General features: G+C 50.4%; 1 protein-coding gene across 1 annotated transcript in view; it reads left to right on the top strand.

Moving 5' to 3' along the window:
• Positions 1-12,730, top strand: part of GRIN2D (glutamate ionotropic receptor NMDA type subunit 2D) — a 34,359-nt gene that overhangs the window by 20,480 nt on the left and 1,149 nt on the right. Inside the window, exons 11-13 of the mRNA XM_046682150.1 lie at positions 11,437-11,624; positions 11,818-12,050; positions 12,222-12,724. Of these exons, the coding sequence (XP_046538106.1) occupies positions 11,437-11,624; positions 11,818-12,050; positions 12,222-12,724 (924 nt within the window). The remainder of the gene's footprint in view (positions 1-11,436; positions 11,625-11,817; positions 12,051-12,221; positions 12,725-12,730) is intronic.

Below are 12,730 nucleotides of genomic sequence, written 5' to 3'. Positions count from 1 at the left end.
TTTGGGGAGGTCATTATTCTATCTACCACAGGTTCCCGGAGCATAATCTCCAAGGGAGGTGCGGATTCTGGGTGAGCACAACCCCTGGGCCCCAGGGACTCCCTTCCCTAGGGGTGGGGGTGGGGCAATCTCCAAAAGCACGGGGTCAGAGCAGCGATCCCTTGCTGGAGGTCTAAGGTGGCTATTGAGTTTGGAGAATCACGCGCAGAGGTGTTAGGACAGCACAGAACAGGACAAATAAATTTTTTTAAATCGTGCATCCATCCATCCGTTCATTCATTTTGTCAACAAGTCTTTGATGTGTTCGGCTCTGTTCCAGATGCCTAAGCCCCCTTTTCTTGAAGCGTCCATTCTAGTAGGGGGAGGCGGAAAACTCACAGAAATTATAAATAGAATATCCCTGAAAGTCTGTCAGATCTTAAGCATCTCTGGCCATCTTTCTCCACAGCTGTCCCGCTTCCGTGTTTCTCCCCACCTGCTTCTCTTCTCTCTAGAGACCACTTTCCCATATCTTCCCGTAGAATGCCGGGGTTCTGGTGTCCCCCACGGCCCGAGAGTTCCCAACAGTCCCCTGAAGGTACTTTACAGCACCGGCTTTAGAGCCAGATAGTACTGGGTTCGAAAGGGAGCTACATGTGGGGCGAGTCAGTTGAGCTCCCGGCCCTTAACTTTCGCCTCCAGAATATGGGGTCAACACCCCACCCGGTTATAAAGTGGCTCTGGGAAATGGAACGTCGGGAGCCAAGGTTCCTCTCTTTCCTCTTTTCTCTTCCACTCTGGGGCCACTGGCTCCCGTCTCAGTCCCTCTGCACATACGGGTCTTGGTTTCAGCTGTGCCCACAAATGCCATAAGGCCCCCAGTTCCCGTGCAACCTCTGGGCTCCGGGGTCCAGGCCGAGTCTTTGCGCGCCTGTTGTCAATTTCACCAGTGAGACTCTGATTGGTCCAGCTGCGGTCGGGTGTCTGTGCCCGAGCCAATCAGCGGCAGGCACGGTGGAACCTGGTCACGTGGTTTCCTGGCTGCTGCTTCCCTACCCTGAGCAGGTTCTCAAAGATGCTCGAGGGAACCTGTGAGCAAGTAAAGCCTCGCGCTCATTTCCAGAACATCCTCCCTGCACTGGCCTCCTGCCTTTCCCCCAGCTGCGAAGCCTGGTGGACCCTCAGCCCCCATCCCAGGGCCCCCCCAAACCCGCGGGAGGACACCCCCTTCCTCTGTGCCTGGCTCCTTTCGGAGCCTCTTAAAGGAAATTTCGCCTTCCCCAATCTTTTTCCCCCTGTCTTTAAAGCCTTTGTTTGTGTCACACTTGCTTATTGTTAAAAATAATGAGATAAAAAGACAAGATCTTTCCCCTCCTCCTCCTTATTCATTGTTAATGGTTCCAGGCGTTTCCTCCAGCCTTTTTTCCAGAGCAGAGCTGGGAAGCCACATAGGTCATTTAAATTTTTCTAGTAGCCACATGTAAAGAAACAGACGATATTAATTTTAATGATGCATTTTATTTACCTCAGTATCTCCAATACATTATCATTTCAATACATAATATAAAAATTAACGAGATGTTTAACTTTTTTTTTTTTTTTGGTACTTTGAGTGTATGTTATATTCACAGGGCATCTCCATTCGATCTCGCCACATTTCAAGAGCTCAGTAGCCACATCTGGCTAGTGGCTGTCACTCTGGACAGTGTAGATCTAGAACTCTGTCTTTTTACCTCTTGTTATTTTCCTTCCCGTGCTCTCTTTCCTCTTTTTCCTTCTCCTCTGCTTCCTCCTCCTTTCTCTTGTCCTTCTTTCCCTTCTTCCACTTCCTCGCCCCCTCCTTGGCTTGCCCCCACCTCCAGATGTCATCTAGGGTCTCCCTGCCCCTTAGGATCTAGATACCATTGGCTCCAACCCCCCTTTCTAAGGACCCTGCAAATTCCTGGGCTTCTCAGGGTCGCCCTCGCTTCATGCTCCTCTTTGCCAGATTTAAGTCACTTTCTGGACCATCTCACTGGCCCAACTGTGTCTTCCCAGCTCCACAGCCTATGAACCAAAACTGGAACCGGCTCCTCCCTTAATCCCCACAGAAGCCCGCACTGACATCAGGCCTCTGTGTGGTGGACTGAACACTGGGAGCAGGAAGGGCATCATGTGCCAGCGCTGGCTAGTAGAAATGCAACGCAAGCTACCGTGTAATTCCAAATATTTTACTAGCCACGTGAAAAGACATAAAAAGAAATAGGTGAGGGGCTGGCTCCGTGGCCGAGTGGTTAAGTTCTCGTGCTCTACTTCGGTGGCCCAGGGTTTCACCAGTTCGAATCCTGGGCACAGACATGGCACCGCTCATCAAGCCATGCTGAGGTGGCATCCCACATGCCACAACTAGAAGGACCCACAACTAGAATATACAACTATGTACTGGGGGGCTTTGGGAGAAAAAGGAAAAATAAAATTTAAAAAAATAGGTGAAATTAGTTTTAATAATATATTTTACTGAACCCAGTATATTCAAAATATTGTGACATAATCAGAATAAAAATGGTTGAGATCTTTTACATAATTTTTTTTTGCCCAAACGAAATCTTTGAAATCCAGGGTGCATTTTACACGCAGGGCACATCTCAGTTCAGACTGACCACGATCAAGGGCTCAGAACAACCCCAGTGGGGTGTAGCTGCCGCATTGGGCAGTGCAGGTGTACGTCATCTAAACGCAAAAAATTACACAGTGAACATGATGAGCACGAAGCATAAAAGTGCTCTGGCGACCCGCCCCCCAGGGGCTGTTTCACTTCCTTACTCAGCCCCAGAGCATCCTCCCCAGCCGGCTGACTCATCTCTCCCCTTTCCCTCTTCCGTGTTGTCCTCCTCAGCCCCTCCCTCCAGGAAGGCCCCCTGGGAGTTCCAGATCCTCCCTCTCTTGGCAAAGTAGGGCGGCTTTCCCAGGCCCTGCCCCCGCCACCCCCACCCCCACTTCACAGCACAAAGCGCCTTCCTCTTTTACTTCTCCCAGGATCCCTCCCATTTCCAGTTTATTTAATCCTTATGTTCAGAGAGCAAGAATTCAGAGACTCAGGGGGACCCCGTGTCCCGAATCTACTTGGTTCCTGAGTTTTGGAGAGCAGGGAGTGTGACCAGCAAGAGGGACCGACCCCATCTCAAAAAATGAATCCAAATCTGAGTTCAGAGAACAAGGCTCATCTATATTTTTTTTTCACCCAAATGTCAGCCACAACCCCAGCCCTTAATAAGTAAAAATAGCTTGAGGCTTCATCCTGTGTCTTTTTATATTTCATCTTTTTTTTTATTGAGCTATAACATACATAGGTTTTTTTCTTAAAGTGTGCTTTTTGGTGAGGAAGATTGGCCCTGAGCTAACATCTGTTGCCAATCTTCCTCTCTATTTTTTTCTCCCCAAAGCCCCAGCACACAGCTGTATATCCTGGCTGTAAGTCATTCTTCTATGTGGGACGCCACCAGAGCATGGCTTGGTGAGCAGTGTGTAGGTCCATGCCCAGGATCCAAACCAGCGAACCGGGCTGCAGAAGCAGAAAGTGTGTACTTAACCATTGCGCCACCGGGCCGGTCCCCTGTAAATTAGTTCTGCCTGGTTTTGAGTACCCCATAAACAGAATCACACATGGTATATAGTAGCTTGTGTGTCCGGCTTGTTTTGCCCAACATGACTACTAGATTGGTGTTCATCACTGTATCCCATAGAGTGCACCATTGGGGCCGGCCCAGTGGCGCAGCGATTAAGTGCGCATGTTCTGCTTCGGTGGCCCGGGGTTCGCCGGTTCGGATCCCAGGTGTGGACATGGCACCGTTTGGCACGCCATGCTGTGGCAGGTGTCCCTCATATAAAGTAGAGGAAGATGGGCACGGATGTTAGCTCAGGGCCAGTCTTCCTCAGCAAAAAGAGGAGGATTGGTGGCAGATGTTAGCTCAGGGCTAATCTTCCTTAAAAAAAAAAAAATCTGCTGGTGGTGGACAGTTGGGTTGTTTCCAGTGTCTGGCACTATGAATATTCTACTCTGAACAGTCTTTGGCATATGTACACGTTCGTTTTTCCTGGGTAAAACCCCACAGGTGGAACCCCTGGGTCAGAGGGAGGTGTACGCTCAGATTCTGTCAGTCCTGCCAGACGGATTTCTAAGTGGTTGTACCACTTTACGGTCTCATCAGCAGTGCCGGAAAGTTCCTGTTGTTCCGTATCCCTGCCAAGGTTTGGGAGCTTTCCCATATCTTTTTAATTTAATACAGTGTTTATTATACATCAGGTTCTGTTCTAACTCATTTAAGTTCATTATCAGTTTTGCTAGGGCGACTGTGACAAAAATCTGTCTCAGGGTCCTGGAGGCTCGAAGTCCTCCGGGTTCCTCCTGAGGGCGGTGAGGGAAGCATCTGTTCCCGGCTCCTCTCCTTGGCTCGTAGATGACCGTCTGCTCCCTGTGTCTTCACGTTGTCTTCCATCTGTGTGGGGCTCTGTGTCCAAACTTCCCCTCTCTATAAGGACACCAGTCCTCCTGGATTAGGGCCCACCCTAATGATCTCATTTTACTTTGTATTTGTTTGTTTGTTTTGGTGAGGAAGATTGGCCCTGAGCTAACATCTGTGCCCATCTTCCTCTATTTTATGTGGGATGCTGCCACAGCCTGGCTTGATGAGCGGTGTGTAGGTCCTCGCCTGGGATTCGAACCTGCAAATCACAGGCTGCCGAAGCAGAGCATGCGAACTTAACCGCTACGTCACCAAGCCAGCCCCTCAGTTTAATTTTCTTTCCCCCAGTAATGTTACTGAGATCATAACGGTTTATAACATTGTGTCATTTCAGGTGTACATTATTACATATCAGTTTCTGTATAGACTGCATCGTGCTCACCACCAATAGTCTAATTTTTGTCCATCACCATACATATGTGCCCCTTTACCCCTTTCATCTGCCCCCCCACCCCCTTCCCCTCTGGTAACCACTAATTTGTTCTCTTGGTCCATGTGTTTGTTTATCTTCCACATATGAGTGAAATCACACAGTGTTTGTCTCCCTCTGTTTGGCTTATTTCACTTAACATCATACCCAAAAGGTCCATCCATGTTGTTGCAAATGGGATGATTTTGTCTTTTTTATGGCTGAGTAGTAGTCCACTGTATATATACAGCACATCTTCTTTATCCATTCATCTGTAGAAGGGCACTTGGGTTGCTTACACATCTTGGCTATTGTGAATAATGCTGCAATGAACATAGGGGTGCAGAAGTCTCTTTGGATCATTGATTTCAAGTTCTTTGGAGAAACACTCAGTAGTGGCATGGCTGGGTCGTATGGTATTTCTATTTTTAATTTTTTGAGGAATCTCCATACTGCTTTCCACAGTGGCTGCACCAGTTTGTATTTCCACCAGCAGTGTATGAGTGTTCCCTTTTCTCCACAGCCTCTCCAACATTCATTATTTTTTGTCTTGGTGATTAGAGCCATTCTGATGGGTGTGATCTCACTTCAATTTGATTAGCTCTGTAAAGACCCTCTCTCCAACTGAGGTCACATTCTGAGGCACTGAGCAGTAGGACTTCCATATCTGAATGTTGAGGGTTGCAGAATTCAACCCATAAGACTTCAGAGGTGAATGTTACTATTCCCATTTTATAGATGAAGAAACTAAGGCACGGCAAGATCCCACAGCCGCTGGGAAGCAGAGCTGGGATTTGAACGCTGGCCGTCTGATTCTGAGCCCAGCCTCTCCCCACCACCACTCCGCATTGCCTCACGCAGGCACTGAGAAGCCCGCATGACCTTCCTGGGCCTCTCCCCAGAAGCTTCCTGGATTCACAAAGGACACCCCTCTATTTCTCACTGTCACCTCTTGCTCTGATTTCCTGCTTCTTCTGAATTCTCTTTCTCCCCAGAATTCCTTTGTACATTTTTTCCTCATGTTTAGTTCTATTTTTATCAGAGTTATACATCCGCATAGTTTGGGGAGTCAAATACAAAAGAGAAATTTTTTTTAATGAAAATCAATGGTCCTGCGTGTACCTATCTTCCATTCCTCCCACCCCAGAGGAATCTGCTTTGACCACATTTATAGTATAATTTTGTCATTTTTCTCCCTGTCTCTAAATACCATGTTTGCATGGCTACCTCTTGACTTTCCAATTTTAGGCATTTTTCCATTCACTTCTCACTATGAAAGACACATATTCATACGCTTACTTAAATCACTCCAGCCTCCCACATTGTGATTCTAGCTAAATGAATATGCAGTGTTTACATGTTATGACTGTGTAAACACTCCCACAGCTGCCACAAGTAGTAAACCATGATTACTCTCCTCTCCTACACAATTCTTTGTTTTTCCTGGAGTTAACACTTGTCTTTTTTTTTTTTTTCCGGTTGCTGAGTGGCTGAGTGTTTTTTGTGCTTAACTAATTCAAACCCAAATTCTCTGTTGATTATATGAATCTCGTCTTCATAGATTCAGACGCACCAGGTACTCCATTAACTTCATCTCACTGAAGAGGTTTTTCTCATGGCCTCTGGCCAGCTCCAGTCTGGTGCATGGCCATCTTGATCCCTTCACTTCCCCCGGGGTTTGGATCCTTGCTGTATCCCAATTCTCACTCCTCCTGGGTTTTGCTCTCCTGTTCTTTTGAGCTTCCTGACAAAAGGCACATGGGGGTAAAATTTTAGAAACATTGCATATCTGGAAAAAAAACATCTCTACTCTCAACAAGTCATCTGACTGGGTATAAAATTCTGGGCAGGAGAACATTTTCCTCCAGAATTTCGAAGGCATCCTCCATTGTCTTCTAATTTCCAGGGTTCCTGTGGAAAAATCCAAAGTCACTCTGATTCCTGAGCCTTGTAGGTGACTTGTTTTGCTTTTCCCCATCCTCAGTGTGTGGCATTTCTCAGCAGTGTGTCTTCAGCTGTTTTCATTGCTGGACCTTTGAATCGCATCCCCATGGCATTCTAAGAACTCTGTTTTTTCGATCTTTGAATGTTTATACTAGCCTATTCCTGGTTCAACGTTGCAGGATCTTGTCTCGTTTCTCTGAGGATCTTAACGGTAGTTGTTGGTTTTTTCACATTTTCTCCTGTCTACATGCTGTGTTTCCTCCAAGTCGCCACCCTCCATTTCTTTGTATCTTGCTTATTGGGGGCCTTCTCTGATGGCTAGGAATTCGTGGTAGTCTGTTCACAGTTGGGAATGTGGGTGCCAAACTCTGGAAGTGGTGAGCTTGTGACTACATGAGTAGAATTGTTGACCGTGAACTTCACTGCAGGCTGATGTGTCTGGACCATTTTTGCTGGGGAATTCCCAGTGTCAGTATTTTTTGGTCTCTTTTCTCGGGTTAGCCACATATAGACAGAAAAATGTACGCATATGTACATGTATATATATATACATATTATATATATAATCTATTTAATATAGAGAGGAACAAAAAAGAAACAGAATGAACCAGGAGCTTCCTCACAAGATAACCCCTAATGATATCAAAGTTAAAAGGCATTCATTCATTTATTCTTTCATTCATTCATCCACTCAATGTTCACTACGGTCTTCTGGCACCAGACACTGGGCTCGGCACCGAGGGGATGGCAGTGGACACAGCAACGTCCTGCTCTCCTGGGGCTTCCATTCTAGCCTGGGGGACGGATGCATGTGTGTGTCTAGGGTGGCGTTCTCCAACAGCCTTTTGTGAGATGATGGAAATGTTCTAGACCTGAGCAGTCCAATATGGTAGCCACCAGCTGTTGATCACTTGAAATGTGGTTGGTGTGACTAAGGAACTAAACTTTTAATTTAGTTAAAATTTAAATTCCAATGGCCACCTGTGGCTAGTGGTTACCACTGTGGACAGCACTAGAAAATTCCGTCCTTACAGAGCGGTACAAGGGCAGTGGCAGCCTTATATGGCTTTAGCCGGCTCACAGGCCAACTATGGGCTTACCCTCCCACTGAGGGCAAGGGATGTCATAGGAAGAGAAAGGAAATGCATCTCTAAAAAGAAATAAAGAAGGGCCCAGCCCGGTGGCGCAGCGGTTAAGTGCACACGTTCCACTTCAGCGGCCGGGGATTCACCGGTTCGGATCCCGGGTGCGGACATGGCACCGCTTGGCAAGCCATGCTGTGGTAGGCGTCCCACACATAAAGTAGAGGAAGATGGGCACGGATGTTAGCTCAGGGCCAGTCTTCCTCAGCAAAAAGAGGAGGATTGGCGGCAGATGTTAGCTCAGGGCTAATCTTCCTCAAAAAAGAAAGAAAGAAACGGCTTCTCCTCCCAGCCGGTTCTGGAAGTTCATTCCATGAGAGAGGTTCCACTTCTCACTCGTGTAGGAGGGGTGAAAAAGGAAACATCAAATCCCCTTTGCTTAAAGTAAGCTGTGTGTTTTGCTTCTTTCAGGTCAATTAAAACACATACACATGCACACATCTTTCTGCATTCCTTACTGAAAATACATGCTGTTCTCCTCTTGCTTTTTCCACGGAGGAAAATCTCTTGGCATCTTTCCCATGTTAATGAAACCTTACCTCTCAGCTCCAGTGCCCGGCCCACAGAACGCCCGCCTAGAACCGGCCAGAATTCATTCATTCAGCCCCTCTTTACTAAACACTGTTCTAGAGTCTGTGGATACAGCAGTGAGCCAAACAGACAAGGTCTGTTCCCTCATGGAACTTAAATTCCAGTGGGGGGAGAGGGCCGATAAACTCAATAACTAGGAACATCTTATATTACAAGGAGTGAGTGCTATGGACAAAAATAGGGCAGAGAGTGAAGGAGTCTGGGAGACCCAGGGAGGAGGCCACATGCTCGGGAAGCTGTCTTTTGAGTAAACAGTTGAAGGAGGTGAGGGAGCGAGCCAGGCTGTTATCTGGGAGAAGAATGTTCCAGCAGAGGGAACAGCCAGTGCAAAGGCCCTGAGGCAGGAGCACGCTGAAGTGGTCCGGGAACTGCGCAAAGGCCAGTGTGGCTGGAGCAGAGTGAGAGAGAGAGGCATGGCAGTGGCAGATGAGGGCAGAGGGGTGAGGAGGGATGTGTGGGTGTTTGGTGGCATAGGGCCTTCTCGCTGGAGGTATCTCCAGTCGCTCTAAGTGAAGTGGGGAGCCAGGAGAGGGTAGAGGGCTGAGGGGGGATGGGAGCTGATGCAAATGTTAGGATCCTTCTGGCCACAGGAATAAACAGGACAGTAACGACAGACGCAGGGAAGTTTAATTTTCCAAACATACGCTTAAACCAAGGCTGTAGGACATGGCTGCTTTGCTAGAGGTTTAGGGACAATGGGGGCCTAGGGAGTCGGGGCTGGGGGAAGGGAGGCAGACATTATGTCCCAGAACAACGGAGCAAAGGGTTAAAGGGGAAGGCTCTTAGATCCCCTTTCCTGGAAGCTCCTCCAACCTTCCCACCACCGGAAGCCTTCATCTTGAGCTCTAAAATGCCCCCCACAAACACCGGTGCCCTGTGTGCCCCAAGGACCCCTGAAGACCCTCTTTCCATCTGCATCCTAGTCCCCAGCGCCTCCATCCCTCTTCGTCAGCGGGACCCTGGAAACTCCAAGTTCTTCCCACTTAAACCCAGGAAACAATTCACCTTTCACCCCTAAGGGCATTTTCCTAAACATTTGTTTCAAGGCGGTGGTGCCCGCAGGCCATTGAGATATTATTCTTGCCTCTATACATACACATGTTTCCAGACGTCGGCTGCCGGCTCCCTGCCTGTTAGGACGGATAGAAAATGAATTCAAACCCCATTCCCCCCAACCCGTGGGGTGGTGACTGGCCTCCCCAAGGGTCTGCTCATTCTTTGCCCCCACCCCGCTGTTTTTGCTTCTGCTGGATCCATTCAGTTTGGGGAACCTTCTGTCTGTCTCCCCATTTGAGACGCACAGACTAATTCTGTCCTTTTCCTTAATTTCTCTGCAACCATCTCTATACACAAGGCATTTATGTGCATGTGTGTGAGTGTGGGGATGGCTTTATGGAAAGCTTGGGGACATGGAAGTTCTTACATTAACAGATAGGCAAACGACTCAAAAGCCAGGGGGTTATATTCTCCTGGAAAACCCTTTGCCTTCCCCGCAACCCAGGGTCCACCCACCCGCCTCCATCTCTCTTGTTTTCCCCAGACCTGTCCTGTCCAATATGACTTAAATTTAAATTAAAATGAAATAAAATTTAAAGTTCCGTCCCTTTATCACACGGGTCACATTTCAAGTGCCCAAGGGCCACGTGTGACTGGTGGCTGCCACACTGGACAGCGCAGACAGGACACCTCCATCATCTTGGTGTTCTCTTGGACGATGCTGGACTCGAACAAGACAGGCACCTCCCTCTAAGAGCTGGTCTGGTGTCTGCAGTTAAGATGACCCCAATTTTCCCCCAGGATATATGTCATTTTATTTTATTTTTATTTTGTTTTGTTTTGTTTTGATTTTGAGGAAGATTAGCCCTGAGCTAACATCTGCCACCAATCCTCCTCTTTTTTTGGTGAAGAAGATTGGCCCTGAGCTAACAGGGAGGATTTTTTTTTGTATGTGGGATGCCTGCCACAGCACGGCTTGATGAGTGGTGTGTAGGTCTGCGCCCAGGATCCAAACCAGCAAACCCTAGGCCGCAGAAGCAAAGCTTGCAAAGTTAACCACTACGCCACCAGGCCACCAGACATATGTCATTTTAAAAACTAAATATGGGGGCCAGTGAGGTGGCATAGTGCTTAAATTCACACTCTGCTTCGGTGGCCAGGGGGTCATGGGTTCAGATCCCGGGAACGGACCTACACACCGCTCATCAAGCTATGCTGTGGTGGCATCCCACATGCAAAATAGAGGAAGACTGGCAATGGATGCTAGCTCAGGGCCAATCTTCCTCACCAAAAAATAAATTTAAAAAGTAATAAAAATAAAAGACTAAATTTGGAACTATACACTATATGGGATTCCAGAACGAGTTTATTTTCTCATTAATACATGCTGGACATCCTCACATGTCAGATCATAAGCATTTCTGTTACTTCATAGAATAGTTACCCGGTGTTCCATGGTGTGGATTCATTCATTCACTCATTCATTTATTCTGCAAAACTATTGTTTGTAGGATTCCCCTGAGTCTCAGTCTTCCTCTTTAAAAAGGAGGAGCACATAGGGCCTTCCTTGGGGGCTCTGGTGAGGATTAGATGCGGAATTATTTCATTAACAGGCACAGCTAACATTCCTCCAGAACTTTCTTTACACCAAGTGCTACCTGACCTTTGCAACAACGCTACAAGGGCAGTATTGCTGTCATCCCCATTTTACAGATGTTGAAACTGAGGCACAGAGAGGCGCAGTGACTTTCTCAAGAGTCCCCCACTCGCTCGGGTTGGGAGCAGCTGGAAGTTAGGGGCGAGAGGAGCGGGCTGGGCCCTGAGGGCGTCGGAATGGGACTGACCCTGCCCTTTCGCGCCCCCTGCCCCCCAGGAAGCTGGACGCCTTCATCTATGACGCAGCTGTGCTCAACTACATGGCCCGCAAGGACGAGGGCTGCAAGCTCGTCACCATCGGCTCCGGCAAGGTCTTCGCCACCACAGGCTATGGCATCGCTCTGCACAAGGGCTCCCGCTGGAAGCGCCCCATCGACCTGGCGCTGTTGCAGTTCCTGGGGGATGGTGCGGGGGCTGAGGGCGGGCGGCCTGGGGCGGGGAGGGGTCGGGGAGACCCCCGGGTCCTGGGGGAGGAGGGGAGGAGGCTGGGGACAGCAGGGTCTGAGGGAGGAGGGGGCTGTGGACTAGACTGCCGTATCAAAGAGGAGAGTCCTCAGAGGGTGCCCGTGGAAGGTGACCTCCCGCCCCCTTTCCCCAGATGAGATCGAGATGCTGGAACGGCTGTGGCTGTCTGGGATCTGCCACAATGACAAAATCGAGGTGATGAGCAGCAAGCTGGACATCGACAACATGGCGGGGGTCTTCTACATGCTCCTGGTGGCCATGGGGCTCTCCCTGCTGGTCTTCGCCTGGGAGCACCTGGTGTACTGGCGCCTGCGCCACTGCCTGGGGCCCACCCACCGCATGGACTTCCTGCTGGCTTTCTCCAGGGTACGGGGGAGGGAGGGAGGCAGTGGGGGCGAGATGGGGGGAAACAGGCAGGGGCGCCTAGAAATGGAGGAGACCTGGGCCGGGATGCGGGAGAGGAGGGAGGACCGGAGGGAAGGCGGGCGGTCCCGGGCATCGCGCGCTGACCCTCTGCTCTCCCGCCGGCCCCCGCAGGGCATGTACAGCTGCTGCAGCGCCGAGGCCGCCCCGCCGCCCGCCAAGCCCCCGCCGCCGCCGCAGCCGCTGCCCAGCCCGGCGTACCCGACGGTGCGGCCCGCGCCCGGCCCCGCGCCCTTCGTGCCCCGCGAGCGCGCGGCCGTGGACCGCTGGCGCCGCTCCAAAGCCGGGGGGCCGCCGGGGGGCGCGGGCCTGGCAGACGGCTTCCACCGCTACTACGGCCCCATCGAGCCGCAGGGCCTGGGCGTGGGCGACGCGCGCACGGCGCCCCGGGGCGTGGCCGGGCGCCCCCTGTCCCCGCCGGCCGCGCAGCCCCCGCAGAAGCCGCCGCCCTCCTACTTCGCCATCGTGCGCGACAAGGAGCCGACCGAGCCCCCCGCCGGCGGCTTTCCGGGCTTCCCGTCGCCGCCCGCGCCCCCAGCCGCCGCGGCCCCCGCCGTCGGGCCGCCGCTGTGCCGCCTGGCCTTCGAGGACGAGAGCCCGCCGGCGCCCGCGCGCTGGCCGCG

This window comes from Equus quagga, chromosome 13 (assembly GCF_021613505.1).
Source record: "Equus quagga isolate Etosha38 chromosome 13, UCLA_HA_Equagga_1.0, whole genome shotgun sequence".
Lineage (NCBI taxonomy): Eukaryota > Metazoa > Chordata > Mammalia > Perissodactyla > Equidae > Equus > Equus quagga.
The sequence above is the reverse complement of the archived record's forward strand: the minus strand, read 5'-3'. Positions and strand labels throughout refer to the sequence as shown.